Here is a 26580-nt window from a genome sequence, read left to right as displayed (position 1 = left end):
GGCCTTAGGCACATGGGCTGGGTTATGTTTTTGTTGTTTGCAGGTTAGACACTCACAAAAGCCAAGCCGAAAAGGTGAATTTTCAAGACCACCCTAAATTCGAGGCAAAGGAAGAATGAGACTGAGAGGGTTTTTTTCTTTTTATCTTTTTTTTTTTTTTTTGGGGGGGGGAGATCAGAATGGTTTTATAATAACTTTCTGTTGAATTACCTGATGTAAGATATTTAGGGCTCCTTTTACAAAGCCGCAGTAGCAATTCCCATTGAGACAAATGTGACAAAGACCATAGGAATTGAATGGGCGTCGTCACATATGCCATGTGGGAATCGCTACTGTGGCTTTGTAAAAGGAATCCTTAATGATGAAAATAAACATAAATAAAGAATTTCAGTCTCTGCATCATAACATTTACTGTGTTTTTCTAAGTACAGTCTTAAATGACAAACACCCAGAAGAGGGCAGTATGATTTAGCAATTAACTCAGGGACTATTGTTTCTTATCTATATATGTTTTGAAAGTTTATAAATGTAAACTCATTTTCTAGGTGATTTAAGTTCATTGACGGCCCTGAATCTAAGACATTGCCCTATTGAGTTTCCACCTGAGTATATTGTGCAGAAAGGTCTTCAAGTTATTCTTTATTTTCTCCGGAATGAAAAGACATGTCTATCTTTGAAGGCAGATGCAGAGATTGAAGGTAATAAAAATTCATATTGCAAAAATAAAAACCTTATAGTGTCATAACCAAATATACTTTAAAATATAAAGCATCCAGTTTGTTACATAAAACATACTAAAGTATATTTCTCCACTTCCTACTCGCCATATTATGTCCACCCATATAAATCCCTTCAGTATTTTGAATGCTCAACTCAGATGTCTTGTGTAGGTAGTTCAGTTATATTTGCATGAGAACTGGACGGATTCTCCTTTGAGACTATTCCCTCAATGCCACTCTCTGGCCAGCAAAATGTATGTCCTAACTCTGGGTGGTTATCCTGGTACTGTCTGAATATAGTTGGTACCCAAATAAGTGCTGACAGCCACTTTATACCTGCATGTTCAGTGCCAGTATTCAGGTGTGGCCCGGTTTGAATTTCTAGATATAGGAAAAACCCTTGACAGCACATTTAGCTTTTGTCATACTTCTCTGATTGAGAAACATTCCACTGGAGGGATTAGGGGAGGTTACCCCCTTAATTCTCCATTGGTTTTGTGCCCTCCCCCCAAAAGGCCAAACTGTCAAGGAATACCACATCAGGAAAACGGATGTTTATACTCGTATTTTTAAATGGACTAAGATAAATATGTATGTGCCAGCACATACACATTCATGTGCTGGTTTTCAACCCTTTGAAATTGTCTACATTTTTTTTTTCTAAAATGAATGTTTGTGCCTCATGCATTTGGAGCATAAATACCCACTTCTCCAGTATTTTAGAACAGTCTCTATATCAGTGTTTCTTAAATACTAGTGAAACTTGAGATGTATGACCTGTACATTTCAGTTCCAGCTTCTATGACCTTTCTAAAATGATTCTGACCATCTCCTATTCAAAGGTTTGTTAGATGAGTTAGAGAATTAGAACATCTTCATGGTTCAAATTTCCCTTCCTGTGAAGTAGGTATATTTTGTCCAGCCAAATCCTTACCTGCACCAAATGTACCTCATAAGAATAAGCAGGGTTGGAGTTCTTCAGTGCTGACTATTATGCAGACAAATTGATTGATACAAAAAGTTTTTTAAAGTTATGTTGATATACTATTTAATTCTAGTATTCACATACACTCAGAATTGTGAGATTTGACCAAGAACGATAGCTCCTATAGCCAAACCCACCGCCCCATCACTGTGTATGACTTGTTTTAGAGAAGACTTGAAATGAACGTGGTGTTCAAACACTCAAACTGATTTTCAATGGCAAAAAACAGGAAAAAAATTCCCACTTAGCTTTCAAATGTTTATTCAGTGTGACTTTGATAAACTATGTAACACATTTAGGGGTCCTTTTACTAAGGTGAACTAACTGATTTAACACACATTTGCCTAGATTCACAAAGCAAACTAATCGTGTACCGATCGGTATGCGATCACATTGCAACCCCGCTCCCATTCACTAACCTTAATCCCGATCCGATTTCTGCCTGATCTGATCTGCGCATGCAAATGCAAAGAAATTGCATGCAAATATAGGAAGGAAGTGATTCACAAAATAAAACTTCAGGAATGCCGACTGGGCTGGCCGATCAAAAGAAGCGACTGCTGGGGACTGTCCTGCTCTCTGCCTGAAATCCCAGCCCTGCAGCCCTGAAACAAGTGCCCAGCTCTCTGCCGCTCTCCTCTCTTCCACCATGCTGCCCTGCTCTCTTCTCCCCTTGCCTCTCTGCCCTATTCTGCCATGCCCCGTGGCGAGTCCATGTTTGTAACTCACGGGTTAAAAGCAGGGCTGCACTTCTCGCCACCAGCCCTGGCTGATCGCCACGTCATTTGCAGGGTCAGAGGCGATCAGAAAATCGGCATGTGTTGGAGCAGGCATGTCAGCATTCCCTGTTACAAGTACAGGCAACCTTATTGTGTGCTTGTCTGCAAATATTTTCATCGTGATTTGTAAAGATAGCTCATAACCTCTTCGTCCCCCCTCTCCCTCCCCTGTTTGTACCGAGAGCCAACGCATGCACAGACTATCTACAAGAAAATAAGATGGTCCGTGCATGCGTCCCGATCGCTCTGCAGCGATCTGTCCAGTGACTGTGTGGGCATGCCTCTGAGTGCATTAATTTGAATGAGGAGGCTTGCTCAATCGATTGCCCAAGAAGCCTCGTAAACGGATCGGACACAGATCGCCCAGCAAAGGTAGGCTTCGTGAATCTAGGCCATTGACAATTAGCATGCAAAAAATGCTAAGATGTCCATTGCAATATAATGGGTGTCTTAGCATTTAATGTTCACTAATCATTGACCTGTGTTAATAAAAGGACTCCTTAATCTGGATAACTCCCACTGAATATAAAAAAAAATTTCATAGCATTTTTTTCAACCAATTTGTGTTAATCACATGGAGGGGCATTGTCAAAAAGGCATCCAAGTCAGAATAGATATGTCCAGCTCATAGAATCCAAAGTGGACATCCATCTCACATGTATTTTCCAGTAGGAAATATGTCAGGATTACCGGTTTGAAAATGCATGAAATGGATATCCTTGTGCTATGGATGTCCAGCATGTCCAGCTATTTTACAAACTGGAATGTCCAACATATGAATTGGAAAAAAAGCTGAGGCAAGGACATCTGTTAGCATTCTTAGAAAATGGCCACATGGATGTCCCTGCAGAGCAGAGATGTAGACCAGTGGACCAAGAAACCCAGAATCAAATCTTATGTTAACTCTTTTATTTTGTAATTGTGAGCCCTCCAGGAACAGAAAAATATATACAGCATTGTACCTTCACTAGCCAGGCTTGCAGGTGATTTACTGTATATATTTAAATATACTTCACGCATTTTTTTCTGTTTCTGGAGAGCTCATAATAAAGCAAGAGTTAAAATAGGGTTTGAACCTGGGTTTCTTAGTTTAGAGTCCATTTGGCTACTTCAGACTTGCTTTCTACTTTGCTAAGAATGCCCATAATACCTGAAGCTGTCACAGTGTCTTATCCCGTTCAGTTTCACTTTCAGGGGGAAGGGAGGGGAACAGCAAAAACTGGGAGATTAAACAGGGGTCTGCTTTAATCACTCCAGTGATCAGCTGCTCAATCAGAGCACCTTTTTGTACCCTGGATGTGACTGAAATAGATCTAACTTAGTACATCCTTTTTGGCTTGGACGTTTCTTCTCATTCAGTAATTTCTATTGGATGTCCTGATTTGGGCCCTCCCTAGTCCTGTCTAAAACATGCCCCCCTGCTACAAATATTTGGAAATCCTGTAGTGCTGAATGTTTCAAGCACATGGACATCTATTGGAGCATTTTGAGAAGTCCATATGCTTCAAAAATGAACTCCATGCTGTCACATCCAAAAACTAAACTTATAGTATATTGGATTTTCAGACTGATGATTGCTTTTGATTTCATTTGCTTGGAGTCTGCTCTCAGTATCTCATTGAGAATTATCCTCTCACATAATTTATTTAAACTGTGTTTTCTGTGGTTGAATATGTTTGTATGTGTGGACAATGCTCTTCCAAATACTACTACTATTACTAATTATTTATCCTATTGTGAGACTTTTCAGTGCTGCAGAGGATCCCTGTTATACAGGGGTGTCAAACTGAGGCCCGTGGACCAAATTTGGCCCACAAAAAAATACCCTGTTCCTTACCTCCCTCCATCTCATTGTCCACCATCTCTCTCCCAGCTTCCCGGTCTAATCTTCAAAGCAGCCTGCAGAGGATCATCAGTGGGCTGTAGCGATCCTAGCAGACTGCCGTAGCCTCCGAAGCATGTTTCTTCTGCTGCGGTCCCGTATGTCAGAGGAGGGGCGGGACCACGGCAGAGGGAACATGCTGCGGAGGCCGATGGCAGCCTGCTAGGATCACAACAGCCGACCGGCGATCCTCTGCAGGCTGTTTTGAAGGTAAGACCAGGAAGCCAGAGGACGCTAGAAAGAAGGGTAAAAAATATACAGGCCTTTGGGGGGGGGGGTGCAGGCTGGTGTAGAAGTACACAGAGGGAGGGAAGGAAGGGTCCAAAGAGACGTGCATATACCGGACTGAGGGAAGGGGAAGAAATAATGGGTCTAAAAACAGAGGAGAGGGTGAGAGATGGTGGACAATGGGATGGAGGAAGAGAGGGAGGGAAAAGAAAGGGAGAGAAGTTGGACCCATGGGGTGGTGTGGAGGGAGGGAGGATAGAGATACTGGATAGGAGGGTAGTTGGGAAGAGAAAGGGAGAGATGGTGGACCCTGGAGTGGTGGGGAAGGATGGATAGATGCTGAATGAAAGGGTAGTTAAGAAAAGGAGAGATGTTGGATATGGGGATGGTGGGGCCCATCGCTGCAGCTGCGGGGATGGAGATGAAAAAAAAAGAAAGATGCCAGACCTCCAGGTGAGGGAAAGGAAACGGAAGGGGAGGACACAGATCGAAGATGGATGGTTAGCACGGAGAAAGAAGGAAATGACAAATGGGCAGGAGATCCTGGCAAGCGAGTTATCAGAAGACAACCAGAGTCTGGGACAAACATTATTGTTACATACCAGACAACAAAAGATAGAAAAAAAAAATTATTTTCTGTTTAGTGATTACAATATGTCAGACTTGAAATGTACAGTACAGTATATCCTGCCAGAGCTGATGTTAGACAACAAGCGTGAACTAGAACCTAAAAGAGAGAGGAAAAGTATTTTTAATCACAGAGCCAGCGTGGGGTTGGAGAGGTTGTAAGTAGAGAATGACATGGGGACCATTTACCGTGGTAAACCGTGGTCACTGCAGTAAATCCATAGGAATGGAGACATTTTCAACTGGTTTACTGCAAGAATGGGAACAAGACCTTTCACTGCCCTGCTGGAACGTGGACAAGACCTTTTACCGCCCTGTGGGAGCGGTGAAAAGTCTTGCTCCTGTGGTAAAAAAAATTGTGCCCGTGTCAGACTCGGCATCGCCTATTTTACCTTCAGGAGCCAGCCATGCCACGATGAAGACAGAAGGAACCCAAAACCAAAGCCTGAGACCAATGTGATTTGAAGAATAAAATTACCAGACAACAAAAGGTCGAAAAAATAAATTTATTTCAGATTTGAAATAATAGAATATTTCAGATTTTAAATATGTATCCTGCTAGAGCTGGTATTAGACATAACTGGGGATCGCAAAGCCCAGGCTGTGTTCTTTAGCTTCCAGCTGGCTTAGGGCTCTCTTTCTGACCAGGGGGCAGTTGCCCGAGTTGCACTCCCCTAACATTATTCTTGCCATGTGTGACTAAAGTATTCTGTTAGCTTGATTTTTCTATGTAGCATTCTGTGGTAATTTGGTTTGTTCAGTTTTCACAATAGTGGAGGGGATATTTGTGAAAGGGAGGGGAGACAGGGGTTTTGTTGATCCTTGCTCTGTATTATTTGTGCTTATAAAATGACAATTGCACAGAATAGTCTCTTTTTATACTTTAATAAAATAAGTTCAGTATAAAATCATAACTATTTGAGGCTTGTGCGGATGGGAAAGTTTGCTTGGTGTGGACCGAGCTTGTGGGGCAGGGACGGGGACTGAGCTCATGGAGATGGGGCAGGGATGTGGACTGAGTTCGCGGGGACGGGGCTGGAATGGCGATAAACTTTTCCCCGTCTCATTCTCTAGTTGTAACCCTATATGCCTACTAAGACTAAGGGGTCTGTGATAGAGGTATGCAGCGTGTTCCGTAGAAGGGTTGCACAGATGGACAGACAGACCACACTCTGGGCATTCAAGACAAACTCTTTAATTAAACAGTAGTGCAGAGCCTATTTCTTCACAGGCTCCTATAAATTTCCCAGTCTTTTCCCAAACACAAGTCCTAAACTCAATAAGGCTTAACATGCCCCAGTCTTTATTTTAGGTGCAGGAAACAGCTAGGCAGCATTTGGTCCCAGGTCTTAGCAGGTACTGAACAAATGCAGGGTTTTTAAATGCAGTAGAGCAGGGGTGCCCAATACGTCGATTGCGATCGACCGGTCGCTCGGGAAGGCAATGCGAATCAATCACGGAACCCATCCCGGGTTCCGTGATAGACTCATGTTGCCGTCCCGATCGACCGGCCTATCAGCCTTCCTCTCCCCGAGGTTCCCCACCGGTCATCACTTCATGCTCGCTGCATCCTTCCTTGCCCGACTGCCAGAACCCATCTTCCTCGCGCGCCTTTGTCCCGGCGCGCTTTTGACCTGACACCCTTGCTTTCTCCCATAGAAAATCTTTGATAGACTGGGGGATAATGTCACTTCCTTTGGGAGAAGGCTGGAGGGAGGTCTAGGGAAGTCACGTCACTGGACAGCTGAGCGCCAGCTGCCCCTGGCGGAATCAAGCCGCCAGACTGGAGAAAGGGGGTCGGGAGCAGGAAGTGCTCTGCCCAAAAATGCAAGAACTGCTGCTGCTCTGGCATCTTGAGCCTGAAAATGGGAAGGTGAGGAGGGGGGGGGGGGGGCTACACATTTTTGTAAGTGCCCTGCTGAAAGGAGACTGGAATGGTTCTCATGGAAGGATTTATAGACTGGCTTTTTCTTTTCCTCGGCCTTGGGCGTCCGGAGATTTGGGCCTGCAGAAGCCTCGCGCTGACCAGCATTCCTCTCCCCGACGTCAATTCTGACATCGGAGAAGAATTTCTGTGCCAGCCAATCGTGCCTGGCTGGCCCGGAACGTCCTCTTCCACATCAGAATTGAAGGGGAGCGGAACCCTGGTCAGCGCAAGGCTTCTGCAAGGAAAGCTTGGGGCGGTGGTGGCTTGGAGGCCTGTTTCCCGGTAGCGGTGACAAACCTAGTGGCTTGGGGGAGGGCAGGGAGAAAAAAACAAAGGGGGCAGGCAGGGAGACAGAAAGAAGGGGGGACAGGGAGACAAAGAAAGAAGTGAAACAGAAAGAAAGAGGGAACAGGGAGACAGAAAGAAAGTGGGCATGGAGAGAAAGAGAAAGAAAGAAAAAGTTGGGGGGAGAATGAGGTCTGGAGGAGAGAAAGCATATAGGAGGCTGAAAGAAGGGAAGAAATATTGGATGCAGGAGTGGGCTGAAGTGAGAAGATGTCAGAAGAAGAAGTGCAGCCAGAGTGAAGGGAGAAGAAGTTAGAAGAAGAAAGTGCAACCAGAGACTCATGAAATCACCAGACAACAAAAGTAGGAAAAATGATTTTATTTTCAATTTAGTGATCAAAATGTGTCCATTTTGAGAATTTATATCTGCTGTCTATATTTTGCACTATGGCTCCCTTTTACTAAACCTCAATAGCGGTTTTTAGCGCAGGGAGCCTATGAGCGTCGAGAGCAACGTGGGGCATTCAGCGCAGTTCCCTGCGCTAAAAACTGCTATGTGGTTTAGTAAAAAGGGAGGGGGTATATTTGTCTATTTTTGTATGGCTGTTATTGAGGCAACATTGCATAGAGTCATTTGCCTTGACCTCTTTGAAAAAAACTCGGAATATGAATTATAATTAACATTTTCTCTGCCTTTCAGTGTGCTTTGTGGGGTTTTTAAAAATTATTTTATTGTTGGTAGATCATTTTGACTTGGTCATTTTAAAAGTAGCTCGCAAGCCCAAAAAGTGTGGGCACCCCTGCAGTAGAGTCTTACCTCCTACAAATTCTGTCCATACCAAGTCCTTCCAACCAGCTTCTCCAGCTCCTATGTTCCCTCTAGCACAGTGTTTTTCAACCGCTGTTCCGCGGCACACTAGTGTGCCGCGAGATGTTGCCTGGTGTGCCGCAGGGCCGCCGGGCCCGGAGCTGACAGGGGGCCCGAGGCAGGGGCGCCAGTAGCTCGCCAAGGCAAAGTGAGTCGATCACCCAGGACTCACTTTGTCTTGACGATCTAATCTATCGAGCCGATAAGTCTTCTTCTCCCCGACGTCAATTCTGCAGTCGGAGAGGAAGTTCGGGCCAGCCAATCGCTGCCTGGCTGGGCGGAACTTCCTCTCCGATTGTAGAATTGACGTCAGGGAGAGCATGCGTCGGCGTCGGCTTTGGGGCCTGTTATCCATTGGTGGGTCCTGTTCCCCGATGGCAGCGGCAGTGGCAGTGGCTTGGGGAACGGCAGGGAGAAAGAAAGAAAGGGGGCAGGCAGGGAAACAGAAGGAAAGAAGAGAAACAGAAAAAAAGAAAGAAAGGTCAGGGAGAGAGGAAGAAAAAGTTGGGGGAGGGAATGAGGTGTGGAGGAGAGAAAGCATACAGGCTGATAGAAGGGAAGAAAGATTGGATGCACAGTCAGAAGAAGAAAGTGCAACCAGAAATCACCAGACAAGGTAGGAAAAATGATTTTATTTTAAATTTAGCAAAGTGGAGGCAGTATTACCACAGTTTTCAAATAGTTAACTGGGTAAATTCCCAGAGATGAAAACTTCCCTTCACTTGCTATGCACAGTTCTGAATTTATATCTGCTGTCTATATTTTACAATATGGTCACCTTTTACTAAACCGCAATAGTGGTTTTTAGCGCAGGGAGCCTATGAGCGTCAAGAGCAGCGCTGGACATTCAGCGCAGCTCCCTGCGCTAAAAACTGCTATTGTGGTTTAATAAAAAGGATGGAGGGTATATTTGTCTATTTTTGTATGCTATAAAAACCAAATACAGAGAGAGACTGAGAGCTGTTGACGAAGAGCTACGTGTGTGTCTTTCTTCGATTCCAGCCAGAATATCAGCTTTGTGTTCAGCCAAACAGGCCCAGGTTTCGCACTGAATAAAGTATTTTATAATTTTTATAATTTTTATTTCGTAATAAAGTAATTATAAAATACTTTCTTTGTGTTTATTTGATTCCTATTCAAGAGAATTACTTTATATATAGTCAATATAGGCAGAGAGTTAAATTTTTTAATATTTTCTAATGGTGGTGTGCCTCGTGATTTTTTTCATGAAACAAGTGTGCCTTTGCCCAAAAAAGGTTGAAAAACACTGCTCTAGCACACCTTCTCTCCCCCTGGGTCTGGCTTGACCTTTGAAGTTCCCCTGAGTCACTTCCTGGTTTCCTTTTCTCCCCTCCCCCCTCCCTGGGGGAAACTCTTTCTCAGTGCTGCTGTGGTTGTGAGACAATCTAGGCAGGTTTTCCTGAGGTTTATTCTGAGTCTGAGCAGCAGTGTCACGCAGGGGAAGTGGCAGGGTTTCATACACACTGTCACAGGGTCCTTTTATTAAGGGTTCAAGTTTATTTAAGATATTTGATATAATCGCAATATCGAAATCCAATGCGATTTTACAAAGATTAAAAATAGGAAAAATAAAATATCCAACAAACAGGACATTAAAAACAATTATGACATAAAAATGCAATTGAGAAGGAGGAGGTTTAAAAAAATTGGATTAAATACAATTCCAAAATAAATGAAAAAGGATGGGTAAGGAGACAAAAGGTTAGGAAATATTACTCACTTAATTTCTGCTTAACAGTGTTCCATGTCCAGATAAATTCCAGAATGAGGTCATATGATTTTAAATGGGTCAGTTAAAGGCGTTCTTAAAACAGCCAACTTTTTAGTAGGCCTTTGAACTTATTAAGTAATTTTTCTTCTCTTATGTTGAAAGGAAGCAAGTTCCTATTAAGGTGCACATTTAATCTTTAGCACGCGCTATATCGGTTAGTGTGCCTTAATAAAAGGACCCCTAAGTATCTTAATAAATAATTTGGCCCGTGACTTAGCCTATGTTTTAGATTTCAGCCCCTTATGTGTTTGAGTTTGACACCCCTACTGTTATAGGACATCTTTGGCTGCGAGCGGACACTGAATCTGATGGCAGAAGTCTAGCCAAGAGGCGGCCTGCTTTGCATGGTACCTGCTTGGCCAGCCTGCATTAACAGTTTAGTAGCTCAGGGGCCTTTCCCTTGGGAGCAAGGCTCACTCCAAGTTTGGTTCGCAAAGTGCTTGAGCGCAGGCTGATTGGCCCCTTGGCAGTTTTCCACCAGGATCGGGTGCTGACTGCATTTTCTCACCCCAACTTCGCACGTGAGTTCCTGTGGATGTCTCAGCCTGGCCGGTGGGACTGAAGGGCAGTCTGAAGAAGTAAGCTGTCTGGTTTTCCAGGCTTGTCTGATGCAGAAGTGTGCTCTTTCTTCTGGTTGCAATTTAGACAGCTCCCAGCACCTGCATGCCACAGTGAGTACAGGCTGTAATAGCCTATGAGAGAAATCAGGGGGGAGGGAGTCTCCAAAAGTGGTTTTGAAGGTTTCTGGGGCTAGAGACAAGGTTTCCCACCTCTAAAACCCTATTCCCCATAATTTTATACCCTATATATAGCTCCCACAGGCCATTTTGGGCACCAAAATTGCTGCAATGGTGGCTATCTTGGATTTCCAGATTTTGCAATAAAAGCTGCTATCTGCCTTAAAATACCTCAGTTTGGTTCAAAAAATTGTCTTGGACTCCTCAGGCCAGGATACCCAAAATTTATGCCAGATTTGCAATGGATGGCTAGATGAGGACTTTCCGTATCCCACATGGCACATGAGGTGGGCGGGAGCCACTGGCTTAGCCTCCTCTAGTCCATCTGGGTATATGGGATCCTAGATGGCTGGAGTTCCAGGTCAAAAATCCTGGTTGGAGCCTGAAAATGGTGAAAGTGCGTCCCCGGTGAAGCACAGCTGCCCATCTCATCATCTTGCTACCTCAGGATAATCTTTGACTCATCTCTCTCATTCACATATCCAATAGACTGTCTAAACCTGTCATTTCTTCTCTATAATATCGTTAAAATCAGACCCTTCTTTTCTGAGCACACGGCTAAGACCCTCATCCGTACCCTCATTGCCTCTCACCTAGATCACAGCAACCTGCTTCTCACTGGCCTTCCGCTTTGCAGCTCCTCAGCAGTGGCGTACCAAGTTGGGGGGGGGGGCGGTGGGGTGGTCCGCCCCGGGTGCAGCCTTAGGGGGCTGCACAGTGGGCCCGGTCCCTATTGCGCTCCCACCCTCCCAGCGAGAGCAGCAAACCTCCCTCCAGTAGCATCGGCTGCTTCGCGGCTTTCTTTTCCCTCTGCCGCGTCACTAAAGACATCATCAGTGACGCTTCACCGGCAGGAGAAAGCCGCGAAGCAGCTGACGCTACTGGAGGGAGGTTTGCTGCTCTCGCTGGGAGGGTCAGAAAGGTTCACTTGGGGGGAGGAGAGATAGGAGTGTCAGCGGGGGTTCGGCTGGGAGGGGGGAGAAGCGGTCTGCCTCAGTACTCCAAGGCCTGGCGCCATTACCTTCTTTGGGCAGCAGCAGCTTCTACAATTCGTTACTGTTGCTGGCTTCAGGCCTTCCTCTCTACCGGGTCCTGCCTACTTCCTATTTTCATGAAGACAGGACCCGACAGAGAGGAAGGCCTGAAGCGGGCAATAGCAATGAATTGTGAATGCTGCTGCTGCCCGATGAAGTTCAGGACACCAGGCCTTGGGTGACAAAAGGAGGAAAGAGAGCAGAGGGGGAGAGAATTGGGGAGAGTGTTGCTGTACCCAACTGGAGGGAATGAAAGGAGATGCCAGGGCTTGGAGGGAAGAAGAGACGCCAGGGCATGGAGGGAAGGAGGAAGGTATGCTAGATCAAGGGAAAAGGAAGGGGGAAAGGAAGGAGGAGATGTCAGAGCATGGAGGGGGAGGGAGAGATGGAAGAAAAGGAAAGGAGAGAGATGCCGGGAATCAGGGAAGGGATGATGCCAGACCGTGAGGTGGGAAGGAAAGAAAGGAGAAGAGAGAGATGGCAGAGCATAGGGGAGGGGTGGTGACAGAGAGAGAAAAACGGAGAGGTGACAGAGTTGAAATCAATTATGTACAAAGGAGAGAAGGGGCACGGAATAGATAGTTTATGGAAGGAGCATAGAAAGAGGGAAGATGCCATATAGAAGAGAGAGAGAGAGGGTGCACACTGGATAGAAAGAGCACAGAGGGCAATGAATGGAAGGAGTGAGATAGAGGGTGAACAGTAGATGGAAGGGGTAGAGAGAGGGAAACAGACACTGAATGGAAGTGGGGAGAGGAAGGACAGCTGCTGAATGGAAGTGTGAGGGAAAGGGGGAGCAGATGCTGGAAGGAAGTGGGGAGGAGAAAGAAAAAAAGGGCACATGCAGGATTGAGGGAAGAGGATAGAGTTAGTTACTGGAAGGGGTGAGGGAAAGAGGTGGCAAGCTATAGGTAGACACAGTGAAAGAGGGACATTGAGGACTGAATAGTAAAAAAGAATTTAGACAGAGGCAGAAAATAAATTGAGAAGGAAGACGAGGGAAGAACAGGAGGAAGGGAGCGGAGCGAGAGATGCCAGAGCAGGGGGGAAGGAGAGGAGACAGATATCAGACCAATGGGGTGAAAGGAGAGAAGAAAGGGGGAGGCATACAGTTTTTGGAAGGGGCATAGAAGGAGAGAAGATGCCATATAGGGGCAGAGAGATGGCAGACAGTGGATGGAAGGAAGAGAGTAACAAGAAGATGAGGAAAGCAGAAACCAGAAAAGACAAAGGTAGAACAAAAATGTTCTATTTATTTATTGCTTTAGGAGACAGATGTCACTGTTTCTGTGGTATTGCATTGTATGCAGAGTCCAGCTTCTTGCTGGTTCAATTTAACCTTTGTCTATGTATTTCTATTTTATCCCCCCTTTTACAAAACTGTGGAGCATTTTTTAGCACCAGCCGTGGTGGTAGCAACTCTGATGCTCAGAATTCTATGAGCGTCAGAGCTGTTACCACCGTGGCTAAAATCCACACTACAGTTTTGTAAAAGGGGGAGGGGTAAGTTTATGATGACATTCCATACTAGGCGAAGGTGTTTTCTGTGTTCTGTGTGTTCGAAAGACATGGTTTTCTGTTAGAATTGACAGTGTAGGATTAATCTGTACTAGTCTGGCTTGTTTAGTTTTACAATGGGTGTATTGATGTACTTCTCACTGCAGTATGTAAGATGCTACCTTTTCCTAGTACTCATGTGTGACGTGTGGCTTGTTACTAAAAATCATGTTTTTCGTACAGATGGGGGACTGTGCCAAAAAATGACGGGTGTCACACATGCCAGGTACGCCACTGCTCCTCAGTATTATACTTCTTCTCCCCCCCTCCCTCCCCCGCACTCCACTCATCAGGTAAGTCTTTATCTGTACTCTTCTCTAAGGACAACTCGAGATCTGTCCTTTGAGGAGAACGTGGCGTAGTGGTTAGAGCTACAGCCTCAGCACCCTGAAGTTGTGGGTTTAAAGCCCGTGCTGCTCCTTGTGACCCTGGGCAAATCACTTATAATCCTCCACTGCCCCAGGTACATTAGCTAGATTGTGAGCCCACCTGGACAGATAGGAAAAATACTTGAGTGCCTGATTTGTAACAGGTTTTAAGCTCCTTTGGGAGGACGGGCTAAAAATATCAAATAAATACTTTACTGCACTGTATGCCTGGAACACACTGCCTGACTCAATACATCAGGCTCTGTCTCTGGCAGTACAGAGATCCCCTGCAAATTCACGGTCGGCGGTTCATGGTCCCGGTCATTCATGGTTTTTTCTGACCGCGAATGACCGGGCAGGAGAGGGCAGCCGGAGCGCCGGTGAGTGAAGGAAATCACTCGCTGTATGCTCCAACCGCGTGTCAAAGCAGCTCCTGATTGGTGAGGCCCAACTTTAGTACAGGAAGAGGAAGTCGGAGCATACAGCGAGTGATTTCCTTCACTCGCCGGCGCTCCGCCTGCCCTCTCCTGCCTCTCCAGCTGCCCTCTCCTGTCTCCCCTGCCTAAAAACCGTATTCGCGGTTTTTAAAAATTTGCGGGGGGTTCCTGGAATGTAACCCCCGTGAATTTCAGAGGAGTACTGTATTCAAATCAGGACATAAAGCCCACTTCTTTGAAGCTGTTTTCAATTCCAAAGTCCAAACCACCTGCTAAGTACCAATATTTGTCTTATCATTCCCTCTGTAATTCCCACACCTGAGCACTGTGTATAGATGCACCTTGTCCAGTTTATCTGTCTTGACTAGATTGTAAGCTCTTTTGAGCAGGGACTGCCTCTTCTCTGTTTTGATGTACAGTGCAGTGTATGTCTAGTAGTGCCGTAGAAATGATAAGTAGTAATAGTAGTAGGATCTACTATTAATCCTGAGGCCCTCTGGGCATCCTGGTCAGGGGCTTGCTCCAGAAATTTAGCATGTTCACATTATTATTTGAGTGTGTTCTTTTACACTCCGCACTATTAATTATGCACCTAGGAAGATCCCATGATGGTGTGCTGCATTGAGCCTTGGGCTCATGCATGAGATAGACATTGAACACTTTGGAAAAGGAAAAAAAATCTTTGGTTGCTGGGAGGGAATGGGGATGAATCTTTGTCCCTGCGTTAGTCTCTAGTATAGTGCAGCAAGATGAAAAGAGCAGAGTCTAGCTTGGCGTTGGAGAAGAGTACATATTTGATTAATGGAGTTCCCAGGGAGGGGTGTAGGGAGACGATACTGAGGAAATGCAGAATTAATATACTAGTAAATCAATAAGAGGAGTTTGAAATGTATACAAAAATGGATAGGGAGTCAATGAAGTAACTTGAGGAGAGGGATTATATCAGCATAGCAACAGATTAAAGGTAAAACACCTGGTTTAATATGAGTCTTGTTAGGTGTACATAGCAGTAATCTGAGCAGAAGGTAATTAGAACATGGATAAGGGTTTTGGTAATGTGCTCAGAAAGGAAGAGAGACATTTTGGTAATGTTATAGAGCAGGGGTCTCCAAAGTCCCTCCTCGAAGGCCGAATCCAGTCGGGTTTTCGGGATTTCCCCAATGAATATGCATTGAAAGCAGTACATGCACATAAATCTCATGCATATTCATTGGGGAAATCCCGAAAACACGACTGGATTCGGCCCTCAAGGAGGGACTTTGGAGACCCCTGTTATAGAGAAAGAAACTACATGTTTTAGCAGTCTGTTGGATGTGAGCAGAGAAAGAGAGAGAACTAAAAAATGACTCCAAGGTTAAAAACGGAGGAGTCAGGAAGGATAATATTATTATCCGCAGAAATAGAGAATGGGAAAAGAGAAGAGGTGGGTTTAGGGGAAAGATCAGAAGCTCAGTCTTGGTCATGTTCAGTTTCAAACTGCATTGGAACATACAGGCAGTCATATCCTTGAATATTGCATTCAATGCTGGTTGCCATATATCAAAAAAAGATCAAGTAGAATTAGAAAAAGTTTAAAGAGCAACTAAAATGATAAATGGGATGGAACTCCTCTTGATTGATTAAATGCTAAAGAGGTGAGGGTTCTTGAGCTTGGAAAAAGAGGCTGCTGTTATTAAGACATGGGGGAAGCCTCTGCTTGCCCTGGATCGGTCAAAAATATATATATGTTTGAGACATTAGAGAAGAAACGTCTTTTTGAGAGATCTAGCTTTTTAAGTGCATGTGACTTCACTACCAGCTCCAAATCCAGCTGTATTGTCGGTTCCCTGACGCAGCCACGAAACGTGCACGTCGGAACCAGTCACTATTCAAAGCTAAGTTTTTTTTCATAACTATAAAACTCATGGAAGTATTTATTCTCTCAGCATAGCTTTTAGCTAGCATATTCAAAGGTACTTTAAATTTAAAATCTTTTTTGAACACTGCAATGATTGGTAGGTGAGGCCGAGTTTTCAGCCTTCATGTCTCTGAGCAGAGTTCTAAACAAAAATTAGTTCCTTAAGTGTATTGATGAACTAGTGGTGACTTTATTTTTGTTCTACTGCCCTGGATCGGTAGCATGGAATGTTATTATGTTATGTTATGGCTAGGTACTAGGGACCTGGATTGGCTACCGTGAGAATGGGCTACTGGGCTTTATGTACCATTGGGCTAACCCAGTAAGGCTGTTCTTATGTTAGATATGATTGAGGTATAGAAAATCCTGAGTGGTGTAGAATAGATAAAGTGAAAAATTGTTTCATTTATTTCAAAAATTATGAAATTTAGGGGATACTCAATTACGTTACTTCTAAAATCAATAGGAGGAAATTTGTTTTCACTGAACAAATAGTTAAGCTTTGGAACTTGTTACCAGAGGATGTTGTGGTTAGTATAGCTGGGTTTAAGAAAGGTTTGGCCAAGTTCCTGGAGGAAAAATCCATAGCCTGCTATTGAGACAGACAAAGGGAAAGCCACTGCTTCCCCTTGGATTGGTAGCATAGAATGTTGCTAATATTTGGGTTTCTGCCAGGTACTTGGAACCTGTATTGATCACTGTTGGAAATAGGATACTAAGCTAAATGGGCCATTGATCTGACCCAATATGGTTAGATTTATGTTCTTATGTAATATCAGCAAAGCAGACTGAGACTTGGGCAGTGTATTGTGCAGTATATGTGAGTAAAAATATACATTCTGGCATATGGTTTTACCCACTGTAACAAGTACTAGCACTTTCTATCTGTGGCTAAGAAAAGAGACATGCTTAAGGCTTTCCTAATTTTATCCACTGAGCTAACCACACACTGGTCTGATATCAAATGAAATATAGTTACTGTGACCTGGATATTCTATGGCCCAACATTGAATATCTGTGCTCAGTTCAGCCTTTGGCAGTGTCTTAAAAATGTCTGAATTCCATGGGCTGAATATTACCTCTTATATATGTATTTGTTTTCCAAAAAGTGTGCATTTATGTTCTATTTCAGAAGAGATGCCACCTATTGAAAAACTGCAGCTGTCGGACTTAATGAAATCCAGTTTAGAATCATCAGAAGAGTGGTCGAATGAAGAAGAATTGAAACGATTTGAAAAGCTGAAGCAAATGATTATCCAAGAAGAAATGAAAGAATTTTTAAGACAAGATATAGAACTTCAAACCATGATTCATGGAGATTTAATGTCCAGAAGACAAGAAGAAACTCCCCAGAATACATCAAATAATAGTACCAGGTAACAAAAAATATATATAGTTTGTAAATAACTCATGTGATTCTATGTATGAGATTTTACACATTTTATATATTGCACATGTAAAAGACAATTTTTAAAGCCATTAACACAGGTAAACTAGCCACTGTGAAAATTGCCCTCCTTAGCTTGACTAAAAGTATGCACAACTAGTTTTAAGAGGCATTCCTAAGCTGTGATTGGGGAAGGAGATGGTATTCACATAGCATTTTCAAAGGTACACATGAGGCACGTATCATGAATAGGTAGAAAGCATCAAGGTATATAAATGCTTTGTGGAATAGCAGAAGCCACTCCCCCAGTGATCACTGGGGGAGTGTGTGTGGGTCTGTACTTTGTTCCTGCAGTGGTTATCTGTTCACTTTGGATACATTCTGGGCACTTAGACCCAGTTTTACATGGTCTAAGTCACAACGTACAAGTTCCGTCTGGACAGCCTCGTTAAACTTTCAGTTATACTTGCAGTACGACTAAGTCTAATCCGGCCCATGTCCCGCCCAAATCCCACTCTCGCCACTCCTCCTAAAATGCCCCTTTTAGCTCTGGGCATACAGCAGCACTGAAGAGGCCTAAGTCGTTTTTAGATACGTCCAAAACCCAATTCGATTATCAGCACTTGGACAATCAAAACCCAGTTCGATTATCGGCGCTTGGACGACTTGTTTGATTGTTCAAGTGCCGATTTAGGCTGGATTTTGGGCGTATTTCTGTTTAGATTATGAGCCCCTAAGTATCAATGATTGGTATAAAAATCAAAATATGCAATATTAAAATAAGAACGAACGTGATTGAAATCTCAAAAAAGCAGCAAAACCCTTTCATATAACTTCATTAATCTGAGTTTTCATAGTTAATTTCTGATCCAATATTACACCTAAGATCTTAATAGTGGAATTTAATGGAAAAATTTACCCCTAATAACAATATTATCCTCATTCAAATTTGAACAATTTGCAAAAAAGAACTTAGTTTTCTTAGGGTTCAATTTTAATCTGAAATCTATCATCCACATTTCAACTACATTCATTACTTCATCAATATGCTTAGGGCTCCTTTTACTAAGCTGCGATAGCGTTTTTAGTGCACGCAGGATTTTAGCGCGCGCTAAACCCACGCTACGTGGCTAGAACTAACGCTAGCTCAATGCTGGCGTTAAGGTCTAGCGCGTGCAGCAATTCAGCGTGCGCTAAGCGAGTGCTAAAACCGCTATCGCAGCTTAGTAAAAGGAGCCCTTAGTTTCTTTTGATGGTAATATAAGAACTGGAAGAAGAATAGTAATATCAGCTGCATAGCTATAACATTTCACACCCATCAATTCTAATTGACTCCTTAGCCAGAGCTCTGTATTTGTAGACCCTAAATCCATCTGCTAAGCATTGGCATGTGAAGGCTGAAATTATTTTCTTTGAACTCAAACAACTGTTGGAGTTTTTGATTTTATGAGAGCCTAATCCAGTGTCTCTCAAACTTTCTCAAGCCGGGGCACACTAAAGGTAGTGGCCACGGCTCGAGGCACCCAGAAATGTGCGGATGTCGCCATGATGACATCATCAAACTGACATCCACGCATGTGCAGAGGCCCTCTAGACAGGCCCTGAAATGCCAGTAGGGCGTGCCAGCAGGGAAGTCTAACAAATATCAACTGAGTACCTCCAACCACAGACCTCCCAAACTCCACCCTAGACCCACCCAAGCTCTTCCCCCTTTACTAATTCTAATGCAATTTTTTTCCATTCATTTTTCAGATACACACAATATACACAGCAGATATAAATTCTCAAAACTGACACATTTCAATCACTATATTGAAAATAAAATCATTTTCTCTACCTTAGTTGTCTGGTGACCTTATTTTCCTATGTTTTTAACTATGTTTCCAGGGCCTTCTTATCCATTGACTGTTTTTCTCTCTGTCTTCACTTTCTGCTTTACATCCATCTTTGGCATTAACTTAACATTCAATATTTCCATTTTTCTGCTTTCTTCTCAAAATCTACTTTTCCATGTCTTACCTTCCCTTCTCTCTCTCCTTCCCTCCATATTTCCATGGTATGACATCTCTCTCCTCCCCCCTCCCCCGTGGTCCGACATATCTCTCCTTCCTTTTCCCCCTTCCCAGTCTGGCATCTCTCTCCTCTCCTTCCCATAATCTGGCATCTCTCTCTACTACTACCATTACTATGATTATTTCTATAGCACTACCAAGCTCCCCTCCTTCCCTTCCATTCCCTTGTCTGGTATGTCTCCCTTTAGTCATCTCTCCTCTCCCCCCTCCCCCAGTGTAACATTTCTCTTTCCCTTCCTCATTTCTGCCCCCTGCAGTCCATCACCCTTCCCTTCCTCCTTTCTGGCCCCTTCCCAGTTCAACATTTCTCCCTCCTTTCCACCAGTCCAACATTTATTTCTCTCTTCCTCCTGCATGCTTCTCCTCTGGTCCTCCTTTCTTCCCCAACCAACATCTCTCTCTCTCTCTCTCCCCCCTCCATGAGTCCAACTTTTCACTCTCTGCCCTCTCCCCCTTCCCCAGAGTGTAACATTTCTCCTTCCCTCTTTTCTGTCCTCCCCATCCATCTCGCCCTCTCCATGAGTCCAACACTTTCTGCCCCCTGCACACTTTCTCTCTCTGTCCTTGCCTCTTCCCTCAAGTGTCATCCCTCCTTCCCACCCCCAACCCAAAATGCTCTCTCCCTATGCACCATTTTACCCTCCCCTCCAGTATATAGCACCTTTCCTTTCCCTCCCTTTCTGCCAGGTCCAGGAGCACCTCTTGTCCCTTCCTTTTACCTCCCCCCTGTCCAGAAGTACCCCACCCCCTCCCCCTGTCCAGCATTACCCATTCTCCCTTCCCCCCTCCAGCATTATCCCTTTTTTCCATTCCTTCCTCCCCCCCCATCCAGCAGTACCTCTTCTCTGCTCCCCATGTCTAGCAGTACACCTTCTCCCTTCCCTTCTCCCCCCTGTCCAACAGTACCACTTCTCCCTTCCCTGCTCACCATGTTCGGCAGCACCCCTTCTCCCTTCCCTCCACCTCCCCTGTCCAGCAGTACTGCTTCCCCCTTCCATGTTCCCCATGTTCAGTAGTACCCCTTCTCCCTCCCCTCCTCCCCATCCAGCATTACCCCTTCTCCCTTCCCTCCTCTCCCCCTGTCCAGCAGTACCACTTCTCCCTTCCCTGCTCCCCATGTTTAGCAGTACCCCATCTCCCATCCCTGTCAAGAAATACCTCTAATCTAATCTTTCAACTTGTATACTGCCTCTTCCCTTTCCAAATTTAGGGCTTGATGCAGTTTAACAATAGACTTACTCATATACAATGAACACCAGAAAAATATGTTCAATTATTCAAATAAAGTTTGAAATAGTAAAGTATTTAACAGTTTCCCAAAAATAAAATAAGATGTCCATCTTCTTAGACTTTATGGAAGATCATTCCAAAATGATGTAAAGATAAATGAGAAAGATGAGTCTTAGACTGAACTCCTCTTAATGATGGAAATGATAAAATATGTGTACAAGTTTTTCTTTGTCTTTCCTCCTACAAAAGGAATTCCATTCCCTTTATCATCTTGGTCGCTGTTCTTTGAACCTTTTCTAGTGCCGCTATATCTTTTTTGAGATAAGGAGACCAGAACTGAATGCAATAATCAAGGTGAGGTTGCACCATTGAGTAGTACAGAGGCATTATGACATCTTTAGTCTTGTTTACTATCTCTTTTCTAATAATTCCTAGCATCTTGTTTGCTTTCTTGGCCTCCACCACACATTGGGCAAAAGGTTTCAGTGTATTGTCCACTATTTATTTATTGAATTTGTTTTCTATCCTGTTTTCTCCAAAGAGCTCAGAATGGGTTACAGGTAAACATACATAATATACAGTTAACAGGTTACAATTTGACATAGTTACAGTACAAGTATGTGAAACAAGGTTATATAACCTAACTCGATACATACTAGGGGTCTAATACCAACGAACATAATATAGAGTTTAACTTACCTATGACACCCAGATCTTTTTCTTGAATGCTGACCCCCAAAATAGACAGCATCCAGTAACTATGATTTGGATTATTCTTCCCAATGTGCATCACTTTGCATTTGTCCACATTAAATTTCATCTGCCATTTGGATGCCCAGTCTTCCAATTTCCTAAGGTATTTGTGCAGTTTTTCACAGACTGCATAATTTTAACATCTTTGAACAGTTTAGTGTCATCTGCAAATTTATTCACCTCACTCGACATTCCAATTTCCAGATCATTTATAAATAAGTTAAATAGCACCGGTCCCAGTACAGATCCCTGTGGCACACCACTATTTGCCTTCCTCCATTGTGAAAAATGGCTATTTAACCCTACCCTTTGTTTTCTGTCCAATAACCAATTCTTAATCCACAATTGAAGATTGCCTCCTATCCCATGACTCTAATTTTCTCAGGAGCCTCTCATGAGGAACTTTGTCAAAAGCTTTTGGGAAATCTACTGTAGATACACTACATTAACTGGCTCGCCTTTATCCACATGTTTATTCACACTTTCAAAGGTTTAATTATTTTTATTAGATAAAAGCACAAAATGTATTTACCAGTCAGACAACTCCCTCCTTTTTAAAGCTAATTCTCTTCATGTTGAACTAATTGTTCAATAGATTCATTTACTAGTCAGACAACTCTCTCCTTTTTAAAGCTAATACTCATCATGTTGATACTGCGTATTCCCACTAATGGCATTCTGTATTCACTGAACACTCAGTGACTTCCTCACCATCTGTATCCTGAAATTCGTTGGCTATCCAGCCCCCTTCACTGTAACATGTTAATATTATATTGTTACTTTCACACCATGTAAGGCCAACAATAGAACTAAGAAATCTACTCAGCTCACTCTCAGAGACGAAGATTAAATTACTCAAGAGCCCACGTTTAACACCCAAAGCGAATCATGGATGTTTAAACTATTGTTAGGGCCATCATCGCATATAACCTTATTTTCTCTGTGAGCCTTATATTATATTTATTTAATTTTTGTTGTTTTCTCAATAAATACTACTTGATTTTTACTCAAGTTTTCTGAATAAATATATTTTTTTGTTTATATCAGATGCTCTATCTAGTGCTCTTTTGTAAGATATAATACTGTTATTTTCTGCTGAAAATGCTATAAACAGTGTGGTACTTAGCTCAATGATATGAGCCGACTGACGTCCACACTTGATGAAAATGCAGACGGAGGATCTCCGTTTCGCCCCACGAATTTACTACGGGCTTCTTCAGAACCACTATTTTATAAACAGCCAATCTATAAAGAGAACAGACATTCATCTATTTATCAAGCACTTAATACTCAAATTTCTATATATTATTTTGAAATTCCTTAGTACAAATGTCCTAAGAAAATATCACGTGACTTCACTACCTTCAGGAAATACTAAAACTACGTAGGTTTAACTAGTGATGTTACAAAACACTTACTTTTCTCCTTAGTATTTTTGCTAACTGTAATTCAGCAATACGGACTATGCCGACCCTGCCATGATCTTGACAGAAGGAAAATGACCGAGACACCAGACGCGAACCTCAATCTTTAAGTTCGCTGGCGGCGTCTGATGTCATATCCGGAACACGGACCCTTCAGGATCTTTGCCAACCTGGGTTGGAAAATGTAATATTGATCCAATACAAGAAATTATGATCACACTAAATGTTGATACTTGATGGAAATTAACATTTAAAGTTAAAGGTTAAAATCTGATGTTGAAATTGGACTCTTAGTTGAAAAAAGCTTGCCAATTAACGGCTATGTTTAGACCCTTAGGTTGTACTGTGTGGAGCCTATCTATCCACTTTTGTTCCAATTGCAATAACTTTTTGCTCATGTCTCCTCCTCTGCATGATTCTAGCACCTGATCAATGACCATACAGGTCAGTTGTTGAAATGTATGTTGATGTAATAAACAATGGGATACCAGCGGAGCCTCTTTTCTTTGCAGATGTAAACATGATTTATGCTCCGCCATGCGCACTCTGAGTTGTCTAGTGGTCTTCCCTATGTACAATTTTGAACAGGGACATTTAATCATATACACTACGTAATCTGATCTACATGATGTTTTATGCCTTAAGGTGTATATCCTATGATTGAGAGGATTTTCAAATGTAGAACCCTGAGTTGTCATGCTGCAAATTTGACACCCTCCACAGCTAGAATGATGACCCGGGGAGCTCTCTCTTGGACTATACATATCTGGCTTGAGACTAAAGTGCTCCTTGAGGTTGCGAGACCTGGTATACGCTAGTCGTAAATGGACATCCTCAAAGCATGGATGTCCTTTTAATATTCTCCAATGACTGTGAATGATGTTTGATAATGCCTCAGACTGAGTATTATGTCTAAGGACGCAAGTCATCAACTGTTCATTGCTGGCATTCTGTTTACTTCTATCCCTGTTAGAACTTAGTAACCATTCGCGGTGATTATTTTTCGCCCTCCTGTAACTGGTTTTAACCACCCTCTTAGGATAGCCTCTGTCAGATAAAGATTTAGCCAGACGTTTAGCTGACACTTTAAAGTCCTGAGTATGAGAGCAAATCCTACGGTACCTTAAGAATTGCGAAAAAGGTAAGCTATCCTTAAGTCTAGCTGGATGACAACTGGTATACTCAAGTAGGCTAAATGTATCAGTTGGTTTTATATATAATTTGGTCTCTAATTTCCTTTGATATATATAAACCCATGTGTCTAGAAAGTTGATGCCTGTGATTGATTGTTGCATGGTGAACTGTATATGAGGATCTCGTGTATTGACCCATTCAAAAAACAATTTAAGTTGTTGATTTGAACCTTCCCATATTAGAAACACATCATCGATGTATCTTTTCCATCCAATAATGTTACTAGCCCATTGGTTATCATAAATGAACAATTCCTCAAAATATTTCATGTATAAACATGCTATGGAGGGAGCACATGTAGCTCCCATGGCTACTCCTTTTTTTTGTAGATATAAGGAGTTGCCATCCGTGAAGAAATTTTCCATTAGGGCTAATCGCAGCAGCAATATGATAAATTCTGTCGGGCACTGATGCGGACGAAGTCTACCATCTAGGGCTTTTTGAGCTACCTGTAGACATTGGCTTTGGGGCAGAGAAGTGTATAAAGATACTACGTCCATGGTTACTAATATGATCGGTTCATCTGGCAATACTAAATCTTGTAACCATGACAAAAAATGGCTTGTATCCTTGATATAAGACTGACTGGTTTCCACTATCGGTTTTAGATGATAATCCACGAAAGTGGAAAGGGGTTCTAGAATTGATTGTTTAGAAGAAATGATCGGATGCCCTGGGGGTTTTTTCAGACGTTTGTGAATTTTCAGCACCAGGTATATCCAAGGAGTGGTGCATTGTTGTTGGCCCTAACAATAGTTTAAACATCCATGATTCGCTCTGGGTGTTAAATGTGGGCTCTTGAGTAATTTAATCTTCGTCTCTGAGAGTGAGCTGAGTAGATTTCTTAGTTCTATTGTTGGCCTTACATGGTGTGAAAGTAATATTATATTGTAACATATTAATATTATAATTCTTACTATTCTGTACTCTATAATCACTGACTTCTCAATGACATCTTCCCTATTTGTACATTGTAATTTGCTGATTGTACAGCTCTCTTCACTGTGAACCGCCTAGAAGTCATAAGATTATGGCGATATAGAAAAAATAAAGTTGTTATTATTATTATTATTAAAATATAACCAGAAAACTCAATGCCAAGCCAATAAACCTATGCCCTCCACCCATCCTCTTCCCCTTCCCACCCATCCCCTGAATACAACAAAACTTGCAGACAGGTGGAAAAATATGAAGACAAAAAAAATCATATCAAATTTTCAATAAGTAGCTGTGTATATTTGGAGCAAGAGAGTCCCAATATAGTCTCCAAATTGTCTCCAATAGTCATCCAAGTAGATAATCCAAATTACAGATTTGTACCCACTCTAATTTAAGTAAAGATATTGATCATTTGCAACCTCCTTTGCTGCAGTGATGAAATACAAACACATTTAAACTTTATTCTGGTAGAAGTTGACCCATATGGGTTGTAATTCGCATAACCAGCTGTAGTAGTGATTCTTCTATCCAATCTCTGTTTTGTTTTATATTTTCTGTACTGATGTTGAGATATTCCTAGCTTTTTAATTGTTCTTATTTAATGATTTCTTAACTCAAGAATTTATTTTCTTTGATTGTAATAGTTCACTGATTATGGGATATTTAATATTTCCTGTGCTACTAGATAGTCAAACAAAGAAAGGCAGAGGTGGTGTCTTTTCAACCAGTGATAAAGGTCTTTATTAAGCAAATAATAGTCCCAACAAGGATCCCTGTAAAGTAAAAGTAAAAAGACACAAGCAACTATAGTGCTGTTATTTCGGGGAGCAAGTGATCATATGGGGCTCCTTTTACTAAGCGAAATAGCGCACGCTAAATTGCCGTGCGCACTAGACCTTAACGCCAGCATTGAGCTGGCATTATTCTAGAAGCGTAGCCTGCGGTTAGCGCGTGATAATTTTGTGCGTGCACTAAAAACACTAGCGCACCTTAGTAAAAGGAGCCCATGGTGTTTTTTCAAAACAACGTGGTTATGTGATCACTTGCCCCCTGACTTAACAGCACTCTAGTTGCTTGTGTCTTTTTACTTTCACTTTCAGTGAAGCACTGTGCGGTTGCTCAACTACTCACGTGTCCCATGAGGAAGGTGTCTCCATATGCCGAAACAGGGATCCTTATTGGGTCTATTATTTGCTTAATAAAGACCTTTATCACTGGTTGAAAAAAATACCACCTTTGCCTTTCTTTGTTTGACTGTCCTTTCTCGAAGTCGAGGTGCCCTTCTGTTGGCCTGTGCTACTAGATGTCACACAATCCCAAAGCATAACAGAACTTACCCTCCCACACTTGTTCTTTTTTTCAAATGCTTCACTGTTTTTTTTCTTTCTCCAAATATATCTTGCGTTATTTCTTTTTGGCAAAACAGTTCAGTTTTTGTTAGCAGTTTGGCCCACAATGT

General features: G+C 42.7%; 1 protein-coding gene across 7 annotated transcripts in view; it reads left to right on the top strand.

Annotated features, from left to right (window-relative positions):
* LRRC27 (leucine rich repeat containing 27) overlaps positions 1–26580 on the top strand; it is a 125397-nt gene that overhangs the window by 53549 nt on the left and 45268 nt on the right. For 5 of the 7 annotated variants that reach the window (XM_033942753.1, XM_033942751.1, XM_033942754.1 and 2 more), the window contains exons 5-6: positions 546–698; positions 17255–17498. In XM_033942753.1, the coding sequence (XP_033798644.1) occupies positions 546–698; positions 17255–17498 (397 nt within the window). The remainder of the gene's footprint in view (positions 1–545; positions 699–17254; positions 17499–26580) is intronic. The other 2 variants (XM_033942755.1, XM_033942756.1) reach the window with 2 other exon arrangements.

Source organism: Geotrypetes seraphini, chromosome 4 (genome assembly GCF_902459505.1).
Source record: "Geotrypetes seraphini chromosome 4, aGeoSer1.1, whole genome shotgun sequence".
Classification (NCBI taxonomy): domain Eukaryota; kingdom Metazoa; phylum Chordata; class Amphibia; order Gymnophiona; family Dermophiidae; genus Geotrypetes; species Geotrypetes seraphini.
Note: the sequence above shows the minus strand (reverse complement) of the source record. Positions and strands in the feature narration are given on the sequence as shown.